We start from the raw sequence: 24,051 nt of genomic DNA, 5'->3' as shown, positions 1-24,051 counted from the left end.
ATCCTACATCTACACATAGACGACATGGGTGCTGGGGAAGAATAAGCTCTAATGCTGTTTGGCAATAGTGCAGGGGGGTTTTGAAAAAACTATAACCAGACAAGTGGAGTGTTTTCTTCCCCCCTCCAATTCTATTTTGATTTAATTCCTGACTCTATGACTCCCCAGCACTTTTGTTGTTCATGTAGACATTGACCTTGAAGAGAAGGGCACTGCTTGTTACTGGCCACTTGTTTGTGTTTTCTTCCTGGTCATGGAACATGAATAAAGTTTTCTGCACTCAATGTTTCTTCACAGTGTCCTATGTTGACATGCACACAACATGGATGCTGTGGAGAAATAAGCACGATCACGATTTGGCAGTAGTGGGGAGGATTTAAAATAAAATAACCATCAGAGTTATTTATTTCCCCTTCCAATCCAATTTTTATTTAGTCCCTACCCTCCCCTTCATTTTTTTTTAAAATGCAGGCATTGCTCGCCCAGGGCTTTGCTTGTCACTGGTTCATTGGCCACATGGGAGTGTTTCCTGGTGGTGGAATATTAATAAAGATACTTCTCACTTAGTGTTCTCACTGTGTCTTGCACCAAAAAGAGAAAACAAAACAAAGAAACAGATTAGAATCTCCTACTTCAGAGACTGACTCCGAGCTGGCTGGCCACAGCCAGTGTGTATTGCTGATCGTTAGAACTGGTTCCTGTACTGGCTGGCTACAACCAGTGGCACTGCTACAGAAACTTGTGAGTTCTAGGATGGCTCGGTACCACGACTCAGCCTGTGTTGTGCCTTCACGGATAGACTGACCCCCTGTGTGAGGACAATGCCTTTGCCTACGGACCATGTATCTGCGGGTGGAAGCTGTTCTCATGAGTGAACCTTACCACTGCATGTGGATCTGTTTCTGTGTGTGGACTTGCATTCGAGTGGGCTATTTGCTCTCAGATATGGACTCTGCCATTTGGTGTGACTCTAAAGAAGTATAATCAGCGATTAGAATCTCCTCAGTTGTGAGTGACACCAAACTAACTGGCCACAGCCAGTGTACTGTGCATTTGTAAATAAGGGGTAACTTGGTGACAGGACCTGGCCTCTGTTCAGTTACTTCAGTCGTATTGGGTGAAAACAGGACATGCCTGAAGAACATTCGCTTGCAACTGTCATCTTGGAATTGGAGTAAGCATTTTTGGCACCATGCTTCTATTTGGGAAGCTTGACTGATTTTACCCTGCCATCGAACACTAGGCCCAGTATGTCGAAATAATGTGTTATTTTATCCAGGCAAATTACATTGAGGCAGATGAAAAGCAATAAGTAATCCTCTGACTGTGTATGGACCCGCAGCATTTTCGGTTATAAGGGGCTTAACTTTCCCAGAGGTATCAGACACGAAGGGTTGACATATTTGGTGAAGGAATAATATGACCTCAACCTCCTCTAATGCTATCTGTTTTATTTGACTGTTAGAGAACCGGGGGAATCTGTACTGAGATTTTTGACAAGGTTATGACGACAGGCAGAGGCATAAGAATTTGGGTGATTCTTGAATGAGATACTGAGAGACTGTTTGGTATGTGGGATTAATGACGTAACCATGCAGAAGCACCAACTTGTACCTGTCCAACTGAGCTTGGGGAACATGACGCGAGTGTACGTAACTGCAGAGCCTCCCACAGGGCATGTCCTGAGCAGAGGGACCACAGGCCAACCTACAGGCAGAACCCCACAACAAAGCTGAGCCTTGGTCAAGTGACTAAACAGTTCTTCAGGATCTGGGCCAGCAAACATTGTAGTTGCTGCAGATATGCAGACAAATCAGCAAAGGAGTCCTACAAGGCTTAACTTGAGTAGGAAAAGTCAGAAGCTGGTACCCAGAAGAGTGCACATCCCGGAATGTTCCCCTTACATATGGGTTAGAACAATTAAATTGCTTAATAACACCCAAATCAGAGCCAATTAAGATTAATGTTTGCTTAAATGGTCACCCAGCTCCCATGAAGGTTGATACTGGTGTGGTTGTATCTGCACAATTTGTCTTTAACAAGATTCGCTCAGGACTCCAACTTTTAAGCTTGTGCAAGGCCTCAGCTAGACTGAGAACATCCACTTAGCAACCATTCCAAATTAAGGGTTCTAGTTTCTTAAAAAGCAAAGAGGATTGATAAGGGCAGAGCAATATACGTGATCTATATGGACTTCAGAATGGCGATTGACAAGGTGGCTGGTTAGCAAGGTTAGATGTCATGCAATACAGGGAGAAGTAGTCATTTGAATACAGAACTGGCATGAAGGTAGAAGACAGAGGGTGGTAGTGAAGGATTGCTTTTCAGAATGGAGGCCTGTGACCAGTAGTGTGCCACAAGATCAGCACTGGCTTCATTACTTTTTGTCATTTTTATAAATGATTTGGATGTGAACATAGGAGGTGTAGTCAGTAAGTTTGCAGATGACACCAAAATTGGAGGTGTAATGGACTGTCAAAAAGGTTAACTCAGAGTACAATGGGATCTTGATCAGATGGGTCAGTGGGCTGAGGAGTGGCAGATGGAGTTTAATTTAGATAAATGTGAGATGCTGCATTTTCGAAAAGCAAATCAGGGCAGGACTTATACACTTAATGGTAAGGTCCTGGGGAGTGTTGCTGAACAAAGAGATTTTGGAGTGCAGGTTCATAGTCCCTTGAAAGTGGAGCTGCAGGTAGTTTGGCATGCTTTTCTTTATTGGTCAGAGCATTGAGTGTAGAAGTTGGGAGATCATGTTGTGGCTATACAGGACATTGGTTAGGCAATTTTTCAAATATTGTGTGCATTTCTGGTCTCCTCCTTATTGGAAGAATGTCATGAAACTTGAAAGGGTTCAGAAAAGATTTACAAGGACATTGCTAGGTTTGGAGGATTTGAGCTATAGGGAGAGGCTGAATAGGCGAGGGCTGTTTTCCCTGGAGCATCAGAGGCTGAGTGGTGACCTTATAGAGGTTTATAAAATCATAGGGGTATGGATAGGATAAATAGACAAGGTCTTTTCCCTGGGGTGGAAAGTCTAGAACTAGAGGTCATAGGTTTAGGGTGAGAGAGGTAAGATATAAAAGGGACCTAAGGGGCAACTTTTTCACGCAGAGGGTGGTGAGTATGGAATGAGCTGCCAGAGGAAGTGGCGGAGGCTGGTACAATCACAACATTTAAAAGGCATCGGAAGTGAATAGGAAGGGTTTAAGAGGGATATGGGCCAAGTGCTGTCAAATGGGACTAGATTAGGGTAGGATACCTGTTCGGCATGGACAAGTTGGACTGAACGGTCTGTTTTTGTGCTATATATCTCTATGATTCATAACTTCAACATAGTGCTTAAATATTTCTCACTGGCAGGTGTATGCCTTAAATGGGAAAAGTGTGTGTTCCAGGCACTGCAAGTGACCTACTTCGGTTACAGACTCATCAAAATGGGTTATACCAGTTGGAGGAGAAAGTGAGAGCGATCAAAGGAGCCCTGGCTCCCATGTCTGTACTGAAACTTAGGTCTTTTCTTGGGTTAATGAACTATTATGGAAAATTCATATGTAACCTTGACATCCATTCACTTGCTATTACAAAATGTCAGCCTTGGAAATGGTTGCAACGCCAAGAAGCAGCCCTCGGGGAAGTGAAAAATGCAGCTATTGCCCACTATGATCTAAAGCAATAAGTAGTGCTGACATGCCATGCCTCCCCCTACAGCTCTATGTGGCCCAATGGAGAGGAACACCTAATCGCGTATATTTCTTGAACTTTGGCTGATGCCGAATGCAAATATGCCCAGACAGAAAAGGGAGGTTTGGCAATCAGCTTTGGTGCAAGTTCCACTTGGATGGGAATTTGTCATTTTAACAGATCATAAACCCCTGCTAGGGCTACTGAAGGAAGACAAGTGGCTAACTTGGATGCCTTGAGCCACCTTCCACTAGCAGTTACTCGACTGGTGGTGCTTCCCCTGGAAAAATCAGTTTTTTGAGTTTTAAACCTTCTAGACACTCTTCCAGTCACCGCAGACAATATTTGACTGTGGACACAAAAAGATCCTGTCACAGTGAAACTAAAACAGCAGGTGATAATGGGGGAAAACAGAAGGGCCATTGCAACCATGATTGAAACATCTTTTTACCTGGCGAGACCAGATTACTGTAAAGGACAACATTTTATTGTGGGAGCAAGGATGATTGTCCCTAGTAAAGGTCACTGTCAGATACTGGCCAATCTCCAACAGGGTCATCCAGAGACTTCTAAGATGAAAATGCTAGCAAGAAGCTATGTCTAGTGGGCAAAGTTGGATGCTGACATAGCTGCATTGGTGGGGCAGTGCCCAGAGTGCCAACAAGGGCAAAATCCGCCACCACCAGCACCCTCGTATTCAGGGGAATGGCCAGGTAAACCCTGGACTTGGTTGCAGGTTGAATACTCCGATCCTTTCATGTGTTCAATGTTTCTGGCCATTGAGGATGCCCATTCATAGTGATTGGACGTGTAAAACGTTTGTTCAGCAAACTCAGGGATGACAACTGAGATGTTGCGAGCATTGTGGAAGACCCCAAACACCCCTCACTCAAACTGCCATCTGCCAGAAGATACCAGACCATATTGGTCTCTCATGGCCAGACTGTGCAACGTTTTCTTCCCCCACGCCATCAGGCTCCTTAACACAGTATGATCAGACCCTTTTCAATCTGAAATTCTTTGCATGACTTCAAATTGCCACTGGAGGTGAGTTACTTGCTGCAGATTCCTAGCCTCTGGTATTCTTTTGTAGCCACAGTATTAATATGGTTTGTCCAGTTTAGTTTCGAGCGAATGGACACTTTAAAGATGTTGACAGTTGTGGAAACAGTGGTAAATATTTAGGGGTGTTGATTACATTCTCTCTTGTTGGAGATGTCTGGCACTTATGTGGTGCACATGTTAGTTGCCTGAAGGTTGTCCAAGCCCAGTCTTGACACAGACTGTTTCAATGGCTGAGGAATCACAAAGGGTGTTTAGCACAATGTAATTATCAGTAAAGCTTCTCATTTCTGAACTTACGATGGAGGGAAGTTCATCATTGAAGCAGCTGAAGATAGGACAGTACACTGAGGAACTCATGCAGAGATGTCCTGAAGCTTTGATGACTGACCTCTAAACATCACAATATTTTCAAATGTACCAGGTATGACTACACTGTGGACTGACTTCAAACTGGCTGGCCACAGCCACTGTATTATGCACTAGTAAATAAAAGTTGACTTGGTGACAGGATAGGTAAAAACAATGACTGCAGATGCTGGAAACCAGAGTTTGGATTAGTGATGCTGGAAGAGCACAGCAGTTCAGGCAGCATCCGAGGAGCAACAAAATCGACGTTTCGGGCAAAAGCCCTTCATCAGGAGCCAGTCTCTATGCAGTTATTTCAAGTGCTGCTGAGACTGATGAGCAGCTGGCTTTCGAATAGTCAGTAGCTCTTAGGGACAAGCTTCAATCCTTTAAAGGGGCAAGGTGATGACAGAACTAATTATAGGGCCCTCCATTTGGCCCTACCCACCTGGAGAAGGAGGACACCTTACCTCAGACCACTGTTCATAGATCTCAGTTCTGCATTTAACACAATCATTCCTCAGCACCTAATTGGAAAGTTGAGTCTGCTGGGCCTGAATACCTCCCTTTGTAAGTGGATCCTGGACTTCCTGACTGAGCGACCTCAGTCAGTCTGGATTGGGAACAACATCTCCAACACCATCACACTGAGGACAGGACCCCCCCAGGAAAGTGTGCTCAGTCCACTGCTGTTGACCCTGCTGACACACGACTGTGCAGTGATGCATAGGTCAAATCACATCATTAAGTTTGCGGATGGTACGACTGCAGTGGGTCTCATCAGCATGAATGACGAGTCAGCATACAGAAAGGAGGTGCAGTGGCTAACGGACTGGTGCAGAGCCAACGACTAGTCTCTGAATGTGGACAAAATGAAAGAGATGGTTATTGACTTCAGGAAAGCACGGACCACGCCCCACTGGACATCAATAGCTCCCCCCGGAGATCGTGAAGAGCACCAAATTTCATGGCATACACCTAGCAGAGAATCTCACCTGGACCCTCAATACCAGCTCCATAGCAAAGAAAGCCCAGCAGCGTCTCTGCTTTCTGTGTAGCCTGAGGAAAGCCCATCTCCTAACCTCTTCTAAACCCTTTGACCTTAAATCTTTGTCCCCTAGTCATTTGTCCTTCCAACAAAGGGAAGAGTTTCTTCCCATCTACCCTCTCTATGCCTTCATAATTTTATATATCTCAATCATGTCCCCTCTCAGTCTCCTTTGCTTCAAGGATACTCTAAATGTGCCCAGCTGGTCTACCTTTTACCTGCCTGTGATACCAAAGCCTGCTGGGGTTCCAGCTGAGGAGGGTGAGCTTGTATTTGGCCAGGACTCTCCCAGTAGACCTGAGCTGGTGAGGCCTAAATGTCTCCAGTGATGACTGGCCAAGCTTTCAAGGCCAATAGAGCCAACTACAGAGCAGGGTCCCTTCATATCAGTCTGCAGTCCAATGCAATGTGAACAGCCTGTGGCAGGACGGAGTTTGGAACAAGTCTGCTGCCCGAGGCAGTGTGAAACAGTATGCAGCCCTATCTATTCCACATTCTAGCACTGCTTGCTCTAAGTTAGAGCCAGGTTTTATATCGCAACTGACCATTAGTGACATTGTAGTGTGAAAGCTGTATGCTACATCATGAATACTGATGCCCAGGAAACATTTGCATCACCACTTCATTTGACCCTGGGATGGCCAGTAACTAAAATGAGCTTGGTGCTGGACTCATTTCTGTTTGAAATCACCCACATCGTGTCAAATGTATATTCGAACCGGTGACCCTAGAATATTGGGTCTCTGAATTACAAGTTTAATGACACTACTGTCTCTCTCTAGTCTCCTATTAACAAGGTCAAGCATCCCAAATGCATCTTGACTTCTGCACTTCTAAAGATTTTTTTTATGTAAACTGAGTTTATGTTTTAGTTTGTATCTTTCCTCTCCTTTTCCATCTTACCAAAATTATTTCTCACCATTCTGCATTAATTTTCATCTGCCATGTTTTTTCATTTCATGTCTTCCTGAGGTTTGCCACTTCATTTACTGTAATTCCAAGTTTCACACAATATGCAAACTGTGAATTCAAGTTTTGTACACCCAAATCCAGATCTCCCTAACACTATGATATCAAATTTGTTCACAGAGTATTGACTGGCTCTATTGTCTGGCAGCATCTATTGTCCACCTTTAATTGTCTTTGAAACAGTGATAGTGAGCTGCCTTCTTGAACCACTGCAGTCATGAAACGAGGAAGGTGGTTCCAAGATGTTGGTCAACATCTCAGTGATGGAATAATGATAAAGTTCTAAGTTAGGATGGTGTGGCTTGGAGGAAACTTGCAGGTGGGGGGTGTTTCGACACATCTGCTTCTCTTGTTCTTCCAGCTGGTAAAGATTTTCAAGATGTATTCAGAGGAACCTTGGTGAGTTGTTGCAATGCATCTTGTAGAAACAGGACTTCTGTTTAATAAATTTTTGAGAATATAACTAGCAGATTAGAGAAAGGGAAAATCAGTGGATATGATATATTTAGATTCTCAAAGCTTTTGGTGAGGGACCAGACAGGTTAGTGAATATAATTAGAGAATGTGGGATTGGGTGGGATGTACAAGCAGGATTGAGAACAGGTTAAATTGACAGAAAACAGTGTCAAATAAATAGACCATTTTCAAGTTGGACAGCTGTGACTTGTTCCTCAGGAAACAATGCTGGGCCCCAGTAGTTTCCAATCTGCATCAATAATTTGATTGTGGGATTAAATGCACTGCTGCCTCACAGCGCCAGAGACCTGGGTTCAATTCCTGCCTCAGGCGACTGACTGTGTGGAGTTTGCACATTCTCCCCGTGTCTGCGTGGGTTTCCTCCGGGTGCTCCGGTTTCCTCCCACAGTCCAAAGATGTGCAGGTCAGGTGAATTGGCCATGCTAAATTGCCCGTAGTGTTAGGTAAGGGGTAGATGTAGGGGTATGGGTGGGTTGCGCTTCGGCGGGGCGGTATGGACGTGTTGGGCCGAAGGGCCTGTTTCCACACTGTAAGTAATCTAATCTAATCTAATCTAATCTAATTCTAAGTTTTCACATAACAGAAAACTAGGGACAAGTCTTAGGGTAACGCAAGAAGGCTTCAAGACAGAGTACAACATGGAAACAGACCCTTTGGTCCAACCCGTCTATGCCGACCAGATATCCCAACCCAATCTAGTCCCACCTGCAGTACCCGGCCCATATCCCATCAAACCCTTCCTATTCATATACCCATACAAATGCCTCTTAAATATTGCAATTGTACCAGCCTCCACCACTCCCTCCGACAGCTCATTCCAAACACGTAACACCCTCTGTGTGAAAAACTTGCGCCTTAGGTCTCTTTTAGATCTTTCCCCTCTCACCCTAAACATTATGAACAGCAAAAATTGGCAGATGGATACAACATGGAGACATCTGAAGTTATCCACTTTTTGTCAGAAAACAGATATACACAGCAGCTCTTAAACGTAACAGGCTGGGAAGTGGTGAAAGTTGGGTGTGCCTGTGCATTAGTCACTTACTGCAAGCAATTAAGTGGTAAAGTGGCATATTGGCCTTGATTGCAAGAAGATTTGAGTATAGGATAAAGGTACTGATGAATACTTTTTGTCAGTCTTCACTCAGGAACAGGACATTGTTGCCGATGTGAATACTGAGTCACAATTAATTTGAGGTATGTAGGGAAGAGGTGTTGGAAATTCTGGAAAGGGTGAAAAAAGATCAGTCCCCTGGGCCTGATGGCATTCTCTGGGAAGCAAGGGAGGAGATTGCAGAACCATTGGCCTTGATTTTTATGTCCTCGCTGTCTACAGGAATAGTGCCAGAAGACTGGAGGATAGCAAATGTGGTTCCCTTGTTCAAGAAGGGGAGTAGGGATAACCTAGTAACTATAGGCTGGTGAGCCTCAGTTCTGTTGTGGGCAAAGTCTTAGAGAGAATTGTAAGGGATAGGATTTGTGAACATCTGGATAGGAATAATGTGATCAAGGATCGTCAGCATGGTTTTGTGAAGGGCAGATTGTGCCTCACAAACCTTATTGAATTCTTTGAGAAGGTGACTAAGGAAGTGGACGAGGGTAAAGCGGTAGATGTGGTGTATATGGATTTTAGTAAGGCGTTTGATAAGGTTCCCCATGGTAGGCTACTGCAAAAAATACGGAGGTATGGCATTGAGGGTGAGTTGGAGGTTTGGATTAGGAATTGGCTGGCTGGAAGAAGACAGAGGGTAGTAGTTGATGGTAAAGGTTCATCTTGGAGTGCAGTTACTAGCGGTGTTTCCTCAAGGATCTGTTTTGGGACCATTGCTGTTTGTCATTTTTATAAATGACCTGGAGGAGGGGCTAGAAGGTTGGGTGAGCAAGTTTGCGGATGATACCAAAGTCGGTGGAGTTGTTGACAGTGAGGAAGGATGTGGCAGGTTACAGCGGGATTTAGATAAGCTGCAGAGCTGGGCAGAAAGGTGGCAAATGGAGTTCAATGTGGGTAAGTGTGAGGTGATTCACTTTGGTATGAGTAACAAAAAGATGGGGAACTGGGCTAATGGTCGGATACTTGGTAGTGTGGATGAACAGAGGGATCTTGGTGTCCATGTACACAGATCTCTGAAAGTTGCCACCCAAGTAAATAGTGCGGTGAAGAAGGCATACGACGTATTGGCTTTTATTAGTAAAGGAATTGAGTTCCGGAGTCCTGAGGTTATGTTGCAGTTGTATAAGACTCTGATGCGGCCGCATCTGGAGTATTGTATGCAGTTTTGGCTGCCATACTATAGGATGGATGTGGAGGCACTGGAACGGGTGCAGAAGAGGTTTACCAGGAGGTTGCCTGGTATGGTAGGAAGATCGTATGAGGAAAGACTGAGGCACTTGGGGCTGTTTTCATTAGAGAAAAGAAGGTTTAGGGGTGACTTGATAGAGGTGTACAAGATGATTCGTGGTTTAGATAGGGTTGACCATGAGAACCTTTTTCCATGTATGGAGTCAGCTATTATGAGGGGGCATAGCTTTAAATTAAGGGGTAGTAGGTATAGAACAGATGTTAGGGGTAGATTCTTTACTCAGCGAGTCGTGAGTTCATGAAATGCCCTGCCAGTAGCAGTGGTGCACTCTCCCTCTTTATGGGCATTTAAATGGGCATTGGATAGGCAAATGGAGGATAGTGGGCTAGTGTAGGTTAGGTGAGCTTGGATTGGCGCAACATTGAGGGCCAAAGGGCCTGTACTGCGCTGTATTGTTCTATGTTCTATGTATCTCATTGCAATTATAGAGCCACGGTGAGGCCACGTCTGGAATACTGTGTATAGTATTGACCTTTTTACCTATGACTTGACATATTTTCCAGAGTGAACACCAAACTAATTCGTAGGATTGAGAGATTGTTCTTTTTGAAATGGTTAAATAACATAGGACTTTTTATTTTCAACAGCATGAGGACTGACCTCATACAAACATAAACAATTCTCACTGAAGCAGATACAGCAAGGAATTTTCTCTGGCAGGGTGGGGAGGGGGTAAATCTAGGAGACACAGTGTCAGAGTTAAAGTACAGGCAATTTTGGACTCTGAAGAAATTTCTTCACAGAAAACTGATGAGCTTCTGTAATCTCTGGGACAGAGGTTTGTGGAGCTGAGTGATGAAGTATGTTTAAAACTTAGATAAGATTTCTGCTATTAAAAGCAGCAAAGAACATGGGATTGTGCAGGAAACGACATTGAAGTAGGTCAGTCATGATCTCACTGAATGGAAGAACAGGCTCAATGGTCTGAATCGTTTCCTTCTGCCCCCATTTCTCACATCCTTATGGCCCTCATCAGCTCCTCTTCTTTCTATATCAAAGAAGTCAAACATTTTAGTCAAATATAGTTAAGAAGTGGTATATGGAAACGGTGGCTCAGTGATTAGCATTGTTGCCTCACAGTGCCAGGGATCTGGGCTTGATTGGGGTCTGGGTGATTGTTGGCATGGAGTTTGCATATTTTCCCTGTGTCAGCGTGGGTTTTCTCCGAGCACTCAGCTTTCTTCTCATAGTCCAAAGATGTGCAGGTCAGGTGGATTCGCTATGCTAAATTGTCTGTAATATCCAGAGATATGTAGGCTAGGTGGATTAGCCATGGGAAATGTACGGTTACAGGGTCTGGTGGAAGGCTCTTCAGATGTATGGGACGTGATGGGCCAAATTGTCTGCTTTGACACTGTAGGGATTCTATGTCTATGTTAATTTAATTTCTCCACTATGAGATAAACCTCTGTAACTCTTTCTTCTTCAACAATTCTATGTTGAATATTGAACAATTGTTTGCCCTTGATCTGGAGACACTAATATCAAAGAAACCAGAATGTGCCTTGTCCTGTATGGATCAGCTGACCCTAAAATAGAGTTATTTTAAAAACAGTTTTTCATTTTTAGCTCAGAGGTAGATCAATAAAATGTTTGAATTCATTACCACTCCTCACAATCTTTCATCATTTTTTCTCCTCTTTTGTAGGTCCGGTCACTGAATTTGCATGGACAGTCTTCAGAGTCGATACAACTATCATCATAATCTAAGACCATCCCCTCTGGACATAAACAGCCAGATACGCACTTAGCTGGTATCTTTGGGTAAAGTGAAGAATGGACAAATCAATTTTCAAATAGTTAGATTCACAATTCTGAAAAAAAGAGAATTTTCTATATTTCCTACTCACACATGAGATTTCTGTAGCTATCATCTGGCAGGTTAGTGCACATGTTTTTCCATATTGGTCTTGTGGCCCATGTGCACAACTAAAGTAAACTTTAGGAGGCTTGCACATTCCTGTAAGGACAAATTTGCTGAGGTTATCCACTTTTTGTCAGAAAAAAGAAATACACAACAATCCTTAAATGTAAGCAGCTGGGAAGTGTTGAACTTCAAAGAAAATTAGGTGTCCTTGTTCATTAGTCACTTCATGTTAAATTATGGATGCTGCAAGCAATTAAGCAGATAAATGGCATGTTGTACTTTATTACAAAAAGATTTGTGTATAGAATCACCATCAATGTGAGATCATTTTCAAGTGGAATACAGTAAGCAGGATTACAAAGTATGAAACCATATCTTTGATTTTTTTTTGAGTATAAAGACACTTGTATGACATATTTTAAATATTTAAAATGAAAGAGAATTTCATTAGACCTTTGAAGACTGGAGGCTGGCCTGCACATTTCAGTTTCCCATTCCTACAAAACCTGTGGAGAGAGACAGGGAAGAGATTTGAGGTAACCGTTTCTCACGAACAGAACTGGATTTGCTCACTTTGGTTTGCTGCTTTGTTCTGCCTTTATTTCATATTTCTGATTAAAGGCCACTTTTTCTCTGTATTTCATTATCATGTTTCCAGGAAGGAAAACCCACATTCTATGTAAACTACTCTTTCTCCAGGTGAACTGCTCATGCTTCATATAGTGCCAAGGTAAATGCTTTCACTCAATGTATAGTGCCCAAGAAAGGTGTTCACATTTCACACTGTGTCCATTCACCATGGGAAATATCTATGCTTTATGTGGAATGTCTGAGATCACAGTCTATTTTATATATAATTGCTCTCATTGCTCAGTCCTTTGAGTAGAGGACTGAGATGTTATGTTGAGGCTTTACAGAACATTGGGGTCTCTTCTAGATTACTGTGTCCAGTTTTGGTTGCCCGGTTATGGGAAGCATATTATCATGCTGGAGAAGGTTCAGGATAGATTTACTAAGATATTGCTGCGAGTGGAAGGTTTGAGATATAAAGAAAGGCTGGCACTTGTTTCACTGGAGCGTAGGAGGTTGAAAGGTGACCTGATCATAGTTTATAAAATAATGAGAGGCATAGATACAGTTGATGGTAGTTGTCTTTTCCCTGAGATGGGCAATCTCAAGACTAGGAGGCACATTTTAAGGGTCAAAGAGTATGAGCTGGAAAAGCACAGTCAGTCAGGCTGCATCAGAGGAGCAGGAGAGTTGACCTTTTGGGCCTAAGCCCATCATCAGGAATTTTAATGAAGGGCTTATGCCTGAAATGTCGACTTTCCTGCTTCACAGATGCTGCCTGACCGACTGTGCTTTTCCAGTGCCACACTCTTCGACTCTGATCTCCAGCGTCTGTAGTCCTCACTTTTTCCTGGCACATTTTTAGGGTAAGAGGTGAGAGATTTAAAAAAGACATAAGGGGCATTTTTTTTACACAGAGGGTATTTTGCTGTAGAATGAATTCCTGTGGATGTGGGTACAATTAGAATATTTAAAAGACATTTGGATAGATACATGAATAGGAAAGGTTTGGAGGGATATGGTCCTGGAGCAGGCAGGTGGTACTATTTTAGTTTGGAATTATGTTCAGCATGCACTGATTGGACCAAAGAGTCTGTTTCCATGCTGTATGATGCTATGATTCTATATACGACTTATTTATTCTGAGTGTTAGAAATACATTTTATATATTCAATTGTATTACTATTCTAATGTTGTATAGTAAGGCTTACTCTTATTTGTTCAAATCTTTGGAATCCAGTGGCTTTATTACCTTAGCAAGTACCTTGATTCTGAAACTTTGTCTATTTAAAAATAAAAGCTGCTAGTTCCTAATGGTATTGTAATATCTTGCTTTACAGGAAGTGCTCACTCTCTATGGAAATTGCCTGTGCTATGTGTGAAGCTCCCAGGCTCCATGATAATCATCCAGGCTCCATATGAAGTGTTCACGTACCAGGCAAAATATGCTCCATGAAAAGCCATGCGCTCCATATGAAATGCTTACACTTCACATACAGTGCCTGAGCCCTATGTGAAATGTTCTGTTTAACAAACAATGCCCACATTCTATGTAAAGTGTCTGTACTTCATGCAATTTGGGAGATTAGAAATGTAGTTTCTGCAGGTGGTGGTGGTTAGAGATGTTTTTGCAGATGGGTGAGGGGGTGTTGTGGGGGGGAGAGGAAGGGGAACATTACACAAACGGTCGCGGGATTCTTGCAGCATACTTAAGGCTAAGATTTTAACCAATATTAAGGTTTTTGTTAAAGAAATAGATTTAAACTAGGAAATAACTTTAAAGTGTTGCAGCCGACCACAAAAGAAGCAGTAGAGGCATTTCACAATAAGCTTATAGTATGATAAGGGGAACTGGATAAAATAACAGGCAGGCTGTAACAAACAAGGACAAGGACAGCAGGGTAGTCAGATAAGGAAAATTAGAGAAAAACAAGTGAAGTAATCAGCTTATGACAGGACAAGACTAGACTAATGGGAAAAGGGAGTCGTGATTCTGCAACTTGCAAACTGAATAAAGAATGCCTACATGCTTTATAATTTGCGCTATTGCTTGCCTGATTGCTTGCGCAAGTGCCTGTTCCTGCAAGACCGTACAGAATAAAATGTTCTTTTTTCGAAGGCTTTGTCTCAGGCTGAATTGTGAGTGAGTTTTGTTTCTCACATGCAATAACATAATTCCATCTGAGGTGCCCATACTGCATGCACAATCTCTATCCTCCATGTATAGTGTGTGATGGATCCTTCTTCTTTTAAGTAATACTTCTGCTGCAGAACCCACCATTCAGTGAAAATGCAACACCCAGGGCACACTCAGTTTTGAGGAATTATTACATTTGACTGATACAAAATATCAGTTACATGTAATTCTGCCAAGAAATAGAGGCAGCCTGAATTGCAAGACTTTTCAGTTACTCCAGACAATTCAAGGGTCACTGAAGAGGCATAAAGACTCGTATGTGTGTGAGAGGAAGAGAATAGACTCCATCTGAAGGAGACAACTGAACTAAACGGTTAGAGGAATAAGTGAGAAAAGTAGTTGGATATCTTTGTGTTGGTAAAATTCAGAAAGAAGTTCTAGAAGTTAGGCAGCTAAAGATTGAGATCAGGGGTCTGAAAAAACCCTTGAAGATATGGGGCTAAAAACAAGCTGTCTCTCATGATTAGTTCTGACTACCTGACAGTGAAGGTTGAAAAACAGAAATAGTATTTCCTTTAATGTTTCTCTAACGTGGAACATTAGAGTTCAGGGAAAGGCCCATGGGGAGTTCAAGCTTGGTAAAGCTAGATGCCAATGAAAAGCTGGAGTGTGCCTATGAGTAGGAACAGTTTATAATGTCTAGAGGAATGTAAATCTGGGAAGAAGGTTGGTTATTAGAACTGGAATAAATGTTGAGGCAGCGCATATTAAATCGGACATGTGATGGAGTTTCAAAACCAGATAGACAAAAGTGAAAAACTGTAAGCTGTTGTGAAATTCAATGAAATTTGATAGCACAAAGTGTCACTAATATCTGGGAGAGTTGCTGAGAAACACATGAGAACTGTCTTCATCACATTTGCTATTTGATGTGCTGTGTGGGATGCTCATTCACAGTCTATTACCTATATTAATTTGGGGTTTTAAGAGTATGAGCTAGATTTTTATTATAGATTGCATATTCTAATACTGTATAGTGAAGTTTATTGTTGTTGTTCCTATGGCTTTTTTCTCTCAATAAGCCTCCTGAATCTTGCCATTTATGTCCTTTAGAAAATAATGACGACTTGGTCCCTAGCCAGATTATGCCTTAAGTTTGGTGGTCTAGTCTGAGATCATTATAAAGACAAATTCTTTGTGAAATACCAGTATTTCATTATTGCCTGCCTGTGTCCACAGTCTGTGTACCCATCTTAAATTAATCATTTTGTAAAGAATAGAGAGAGATTCTGAATCATAACGTCATCCTACAAATTTCAGCACTCAGTTTAAACCCAAAACATTTGTGTCAAGGCTCAATCCCCAAACATTATAGCAATGCAATCTTTCAGAATAGCCACAAATATTCAATCCATTAAGTTAACATCTATAATGCATAACTAGCTCAGAGGTGACTGCTTGTGATAAAGGTCAACACATTCTTAATGTCTACAGGTGGCATTCATCTGTCACTGATTTAAAATTAATGCGTTTTTAAAACGTGTTCATTAACATGGAAGACAGTAATGACATATAAGAGTATAAAACATTCTTCACTACTTTTCAATTCAGGTCATTCTAAGGTTCTACAAAATTGCATGATATATATTAAATGTTTATTTTTTTTTCATTCTGATGGTTCAATATCTACACTGCTTACTTACCAAGTCTCATAGTTAATGGTGATTGATCTGCCTGGGCCTAAATAGTCACCATTGTTGAGTATGCATTGGCATTTTGATGCTTTAACACAGTTACCATAAACATCAAGATATGTATGTGTTGGACAGATACATCCATCAACTGGGACATCAGTTGCAGTGCATTCAAAGTCTCGGTCAGATAATGACACACAGGTCCGATCACATGCTCTGGCATTGTAGCTAAAAACTTGATGATCAGGGCACATAATTTCTGGGGAAAAAAAACAGTTTAGTAGATTTAAATTGTTTCCTGAGCCTTTCAGTTACACATTATCTATTTCTAATTAGTGTTGTATTTTAATAGAATCACTATATAAAATATAACAACAGATCCAGTGCCATAGTTTAACAGTTAACTCTATTACACCTGTTGGGGCATTCCCACAGAAATTAAGGAAAATTTTTGTAAGGAGTTTTATTACATAATTAATTTCCAAGCAATTCTCAAATACAGCACTCTTTATCCTAATCACTCTAAAGTGACTTTAAAGTTATTGGTGAGTTCGATCCAGTGATGATGAAAGAAGAGCAGTATATTTTCAAGTTGTGATGGTGCATGACTTCGAGGAGAACATGTGCTGGTGTTATTTCCATATATCTACTGCCTCTGTCTTTTTAGATGATATAGGTCATGGGTTTGATAACTGTTGTACTATTGAATAGAACTCAGAGAGGCAGTGTACCTTAATGAAAGTTGGATGGCATGACATGAGATGTCCAGAATAAAGGTCTTCACCTTATCTTCCGTAGCAGTTGTAGTGGCAGTGTAGTCAGTAGAGTCAGCCGTGTGCAATATTACAGTTATGCAATGTAACTGTAACATTAGTAAGCACAAAATTCAGTGTGTAAATGTGAGATTTTAATTTCAATACACCTGCCTCAATAAGAACCCAGTTTTCATGGATTATGTTATATGGGAGAACATATTTTTCTTATATTTTTATGGGATGTGGAAATTGCTAGCAAGGTCAGTATTTTTTAGCTCATCATGTTAATTGTGCCTTGGCTTGCTAAGCCACTTCAAGGGCAGCTAAGTGTCATGCTGAAGTCACATGTAGGCAACACCAGTTAATGCCCTTTCCTAGGTGTGTTGGTGGGTTTTTACAACAATCGGCGAGTTTCATAAGTGCCATTACTGAGATTGGCACTCCATTCTGGATTTTATTAACTGAAATAAAATTCTCTATTTCAAACCCAGGGCCTCTGGGACTTTGAATTAATAGTTCAGTCACACTACCGTTACACTACTATCTTCTTCATCACCACCTTGCACCCCCACCTACAATAGGGGCTCAATGTACAGCACTCAGACAATATCATACTGGTAGTGGTACTTGACCCAACTACATTACGGCAGTAGTTGGCTCTAAAGGCTAGTGGCAGCTGGTTGGTATTGAAGGAGGAAAAGATGATAGCAACAGTGGCAATTATGAAGACCCTTTTTCCAACTGTAACTCAGCAGCTAACTGAGTGCTGAGCTGAAGTTTACAACAAACGTCAAAGACCAAATTTTTACAGCCAAGACTAAACTGTTGCAACCTGTATTGAAATAACCTCAATAAAGAAAGACATTCATGAGTAGTGTCTCTTTCAGAAGAAATGGAGGATATGGACAGCCAATTTTTTTTAAAATCAGTTTTACAAGAGACTAAGGTCAGCTCTGATCTGGCAAGGCAATCCCAGAACAAATTACAGGCAAAAGTGCTGCAAAAGAAAAATTCAATGTGTTAGTGAGGGCTTAACTGTGTCGATTAATCATTTGAATTTGTTTTTAAGCACAGAAACAACAAAAGAGAGGTATGTAGGACATCAGTCTACAATTTCTTTTGGTGCAAATCTCACGGACAGATATTGCTCAGCTATTATTAAAGCAGCAACAATAAAGAAGAAATAGAAAGAGAAACCAACAAAGAAAAACCCCCCAAAAAATTAAAATGCAGTAGAGATCATTTTATGGTAGCATTTTAAAGAGCTTAAAGCTATGATTAAGTCAAAAAAGCAAATAATTCAGTATGGCACAGAATTGACACACTTTCAGATTTTCAGTTAAGAAAGAAAGAAACAAACTTTACTTCGTGGATCAACAAATAACTGAGAAGAAGAGGCAGGCAATCTCCTCAGCATTTATGAAAATGATGTATTGAGAAGAGTTAAATGCTCCTAATTGTTTCCACTTATGACTGTAAAGGTCGTGTTAACATTTTCCAGTTCTTAGAAGATCAGCTTAAAATTTGTTCCAACTTCAGAAATACATAGGATTGCACTTTCGTCATATAAACAACAACAAAGTGAAACAATCCATCAATTCAATGTCAGATATTAATGCAAAGGATGGAATATGATTTTACTAAAGCTAAGTTCCAGGCTTTAAGACTTGTTAACTCTTTTACAAAAGCAGTTCTAGACAAACCCTGTGGTGAATTATTCTTCTGATCTTCACAGAGGTCTATGTTTGCTTTACCATGTGAGGATTTCTCTTTTTTTTCCCCCCAATTTTTATTCCTCATGGATTGAAATTGATTTTGGAAACCAAATTTTGATTTATGGACCAACAGATAATCATCAGCCATTTCAGCTTTCCGTTTTAACTCTCTACTCTTCCACATGCGTTCTCACTACTTCAGGAAGTGACTTTTTGAACTCCTCCAAAATAATCCTCTAAGAGTGTCATAGGTTTGATCTATTATTAATGCCCTTATCCACCTATCAAAATTACTTTGTTTGATCCTTTCAAATTCAAAGTAGGTTTGGTGAGAGTCCGTCCTTAGAGTCCTGAAACGTTATCTGTAGGCTTCTGGTACCAGCTCATATGCACTTAAGATGGCATCCAAAACAAGATCCAAAATATCATGACATAGCTTGGGTTAAAATATGCAAGAGGGCCAAGTGCCTAAAGAAACCCAAAGTGTAACTTAACATTCCCCAGCAACATGAGATTGTGAGCCAACCATGGAATAATGTCAAGGATATTTCAAAACTTCCATCCATGGCATGAAAGCCAATAAAATCTAAGAATATTGGGGAAGCTACAGTTTACAGAACCCTGTCGGGCACTAAATATGGTAATTTTTTTATTGACTTATGGGACATGGATATTTCTGGCTAGGTCAGCTTTTACTGCCCATCTAGGGAGGCACGATGACACAGTGGTTTCCTCCCACAGTCCAAAGATGTGCAGGTCAAGTGAATTGGCCATGCTAAATTGCCCGTAGTGTTAGGTAAGGGGTAAATGTAGGGGCATGGATGGGTTGAACATCGGCGGGTCGGTGTGGACTTGTTGGGCTGAAGGGCCTGTTTCCACGCTGTAATGAAATGTAATCTAATCTAATCTAATTGCCTGGAGGGCAATTAAGAGTCAACCACATTGCTGTGGATCTGGAGTCCACATGTAGGCCAGACCAGATAAGGATAGTCATAGATTCATAGACTCAAACAGCAGGAAAACAGATCCTTCAGCCCAACTCATCCATGCTGACCAGGTACCCTGAACTAAATTAGCCCCATTTGTCTGTATTTGGCTCACATTCCTCTAAACCTTTATTATTCATGTACCTGTCCAAATGTCTTTTAAATGCTGTAAAATACTTGCCTCTACCACTTCCTCTGGCAGCTCATTCCAATTATGCAACTCTTTTATGTGACAAAGTTGCCTCTCGGGTTGTCTTTCACCCTAAACCCATGACCTCTAGATTTGGACTTCCCTACCCTGAGGAAAAGACCTTGGCTATTCGACTTATCTATACTTCTCATGATTTCATAAACCTCTACGGTCACCCCTCAGCCTCCTATGCTCCAGGGATAAAGTCCCCCTATCCAGCCTCTTCTTACCAAACCCTCCAGACTTGGTAACATCCTAGCAAAACATTTCTGCACCCTTTCTAACTAATAACATCCTTTCTATAGCAGGGTGACCAGAATTGTATGCAGTTTTCCAAAAGTGGCCTCCCCAATCTCTTGTATAGCTGTAATATGATGTCCCAACTCATACACTCCATGCTTTGACCAATGAAGGCAAACCTGCTGAACACCTTTACCACCCTGTGTTTCTCTGATGTCACTTTCAAGTAACATGCACTACTATGTTTCTCTGCTCTACAATACTTCCCTGGCACCTATCATTTACTGTAAGCCCTGCTCTGGTTTATCTTACCAAAAACACATTATTTATTTATCTAAATTAAATTCAATCTGCCACTCCTTGGCCCATTGGCCCATCTGATCAAGATTGCATTGTACTCTTAGATAACCACCTTCACTGTCCATTGTACCACTAATTTTGGTGTCATCTGCAAAATTACTAACAATACTTCTTACGTACTCATCCAAATTGTTTATTTCAATGACAATCCTTGTAGTACACAGCAAGTCACAGGCCTCCAGTTGGAACAACTCTCTATCACCGCCCTCTGTCTCCTACCATTAAGCTAATTTTGCATTAAATTGGCTAGTTCTCCTTTGATTCCGTGATCTAACCTTAATAACCATGCAGAAGCTTACCAAAGGCCTTGCTCTAAAGACACCTCCTGGTCTGCCTTCATCTATCTTCTTGGTCACCTCTTCCAAAAAAAAGTCTGTGGGACACAATTTCCTATTCACAAACCTATGATGACTATCCCTAACCAGTCCTTTGCCTTTCCAAATGCATGTAGATCCTGTCCCTCAGAATCCCTTCCAATAACTTAGTCCACCGATGTCAGACTTACCGATCTGTAGTCCCCAAGCTTTTCCTTGCAACCCTTCTTAAATAATAAAACAAAATTTAGCCACCCTCCAGTCTTCTGGCACTTAACCCCTGGACGTCAATGATACAATAACTCTGCTAGGGACCCAGTAAATTCTTCCCTAGCTTCCCACAATGCCCTGGGATATATCTGATCAAGGTCCAGGGATTTATCTATTTTTAAATATTTTAAGATCTCTAGCACCTCCCCTTCTATCATGTGAACTCTTTTCAAGATGTTACATTTTATTTCCCAAAGTACTCTAGCTTCCATGTCTTTCTCCACAGTACAGTCTAGAAACATGGAGCTGTAAGCATGAAAACAAACCCTTTGCTCCAATTTGTCCATGCTGGCCACATTAATCCGAAATTAGTCTAGTCCCATTTGCCAGCATTTGACCTATATCCCTCTAAACCCTTCCTATTTATATACCCATCCAGATGCCTTTTAAATGTTGTCATTGTAATAGTCTCCACCACTTCCTTGGCAGCTCATTCCATACACGCACCATCCTCTGCATGGAAAAGTTGACCCTTAGATCCCTTTTAAATCTTTCCCCTCTCACCTTAAACTTATGCCCTATAGGTTTGAACTCCCCCACCTCGGGTGAATGACTTTGGCTTGGAAAAGAGCCTATCCATGCCTCTCATGATTTTATAAACTTCTAGAAGGTCACCTCTCAGTCTCTGCTGCTACAGGGAAAATTGTCACTCCTATTCAGACTCTCCCCAGAGCACAAACTCTGACAACATCCTTATAAATCTTTTCTGAACCATTTCAAGTTTCACAACATCTTTCCTGCAACAGGGAGATCAGAATTGCATGCAGGATCCAAAAGTGGCCTATCCAATGTCCTGTATAGCTGCAACATGACCTCCCAACTCTTATACTCAATACACTGACCAGTAAAGAGTTGAAAAGTGTGGCGCTGGAAAAGCATAGCAGGTCAGACAGCATCCGAGGAGCAGGAGAATCCACATTTCAGGCATAAGCCCTTCTTCAGGAATGTGGGGTTGAAGGGGGTGGAGCCAAGTTGGAGGACTGGGTCTGGACTGAGGTGGGGGAGGGGAGATAAGGAAACTGGTGAAATTATCATTGATGCTGTGTGGTTGGAGAGTTCCAAGGTGGAAGATAAGGCATTCTTGCTTCAGGTGTCAGGTGGCTAGGCTTTGGCAGTGGAGGAGGCCCAGGACTTGCATGACATTGGCAGAGCGGAAGGGGGAGCTGAAGTGGTCGGCCACAAGGCGGTGAGGCTGTTTGACACGTGTTCCAGAGATATTCTCTGAATGTTTCCATGAGTTAGTGTCCTGTCTCCCTAATGTACAGGAGACCACATCGAGAGCAACGGACACAGTAGATGAGTTGTTTGGATGTGCAGGAAAATCTCTACCGGATATGGAAAGATCCTTTGGGACCTTGGATGGAGGTATGCGGGGAGGTGTGAGTGCAGGTTTTACACCTCTTGCGGCAGAAAGAGAAGGTGCCGGCAATGGATGGTGGGTTGGTAGGGGGCATGAACCTAACGAAGGAGTAGCAGAGGGAATTGTCTTTGCAGAATGCTGATAGAGGTGGGAAAGGAAATATTTCTTTGGTGGGGTCTGAATGTAAATGGCAGAAATGGCAGAGGATGATGCACTCCATTTGCAGATTGGTACAGTGGAAATTGGGGACCGGGGGGGCCTTGTTGCAGTTGGACGGGCTGGGTTCAAGGGTGGAGGTAGGGGAAGTGGAGGAGATGTGCGGGAGGGCATTGTTGAACACATGGAGGGGAAGTTGCGGTCTTGAAATAGGAGGCCATCTGGGATGTTCTGAAGTGGAATTGTTCCTCCTGGCAGCAGATGAGGTGGAGGAATTGTGAGTTAGGGATATCGCTTTGACAGGAAGGGGTGTGGGACAAGGTGTAGTCCATGTAGCTGTGGGAGTCGGTGGGTTTGAAGTAAATGTCTGTGACGAGTTGGTTTCTGGAAATGAAGACGGAGAAGCCCAGGAAGGGGAGGGAGATATTTATGATAGTTCAGGTGAACTTGAGGTCAGATTGGAAGGCATTTGTGAGGTTCAACCTCCTCATGGGAGCACAAGGTAGTGTCGATACATTCATTGACGTAATGGAGGAAAAGATGGGGAAGTTAAGTTAAGGTAAGTTAAGGTAAGCATACCAATTGCCTTCTTCACTATCTTGTCGACCTTGGACTCCACTTTTTCAAGGTACTATAAACACGCACTCCAAGGTCCCTTGTTCAGCAACACTGCCCAAGAACTTGCCATTAAATGTAAACATCCTGCCCCGATTTACCTTACCAAACTGCAGGACCTCTGAATACTGACGCAAAATATTCAAAATATTCTTTCCTCGTTCTTTGATGTGATATTGCCTGCCTTGTCTATTTAACTTGGTCCCTTTAACTTTTGGACCAGCCTCAACCTTCATTCTTTTCTCACTATTGCTTAGGGTCCCATCTCACCACCAAGGTGGTTTAAAACCTCCCGAATAGTTTTTGAAAATCTTCCTGCCAGGATCTGGATTCCCCCTTCAGTTCAGGTGTAACCCATCCATCCTTCTTATTTGTCTTTTAATTCATTTGTGGGACATTGGTGTCACTGACTGGCCAGCATTGATAGCCCATTCCTATTTGCCCTTGAGAAGGGAGTGGTGAGCTGCCTCCTTAAATTGCTACAGTCCACTTGCTGTGTGTTGACCCACAATGTTGGTAGGGAAGGAATTCCAGGATTTTGACCCAAAAATTGTGAAGGAACGGCAGTATTTAAAGACAGGGTGGTGAGTGGCTTGGAGGGGAGCTTGCAGGTGGTGGTGTTCCCAATTACTTGCTGCCCATGTCCTTCTAGATGAAAGTGGTTGTGGGTTTGGAAGGTGCTATCTAACGGTCTTTGGTGAATTTCTGCAGTGCATCTTGTAGATAGTACACACTGTTGCTACTGAGCGCCATTGTTGGAGGGATTGAATGTTTCTAGATGTGGTGCCAATCAAGAGGGTTGCTTTGTCTAGGATGGTGTCAAGCTTACTGAGTGTTGTTGGAGCTGCACCTATCCAGGCAAGTGGGGAATCAC

The 24,051-nt window shown here is 42.1% G+C and overlaps 1 protein-coding gene across 1 annotated transcript in view; it reads right to left on the bottom strand.

Moving 5' to 3' along the window:
• The window catches only part of LOC140493446 (mucin-6-like), a 266,402-nt gene that overhangs the window by 57,146 nt on the left and 185,205 nt on the right, over positions 1-24,051 (bottom strand). Inside the window, exons 25-28 of the mRNA XM_072591885.1 lie at positions 16,226-16,475; positions 12,269-12,321; positions 11,799-11,908; positions 11,555-11,706 (exon numbers count right to left, since the gene is read on the bottom strand). Coding sequence (XP_072447986.1) covers positions 11,555-11,706; positions 11,799-11,908; positions 12,269-12,321; positions 16,226-16,475 — 565 coding nt within the window. The remainder of the gene's footprint in view (positions 1-11,554; positions 11,707-11,798; positions 11,909-12,268; positions 12,322-16,225; positions 16,476-24,051) is intronic.

Source organism: Chiloscyllium punctatum, chromosome 22 (genome assembly GCF_047496795.1).
Source record: "Chiloscyllium punctatum isolate Juve2018m chromosome 22, sChiPun1.3, whole genome shotgun sequence".
NCBI lineage: Eukaryota > Metazoa > Chordata > Chondrichthyes > Orectolobiformes > Hemiscylliidae > Chiloscyllium > Chiloscyllium punctatum.
This window is presented reverse-complemented; position numbering and strand designations above follow the sequence as displayed.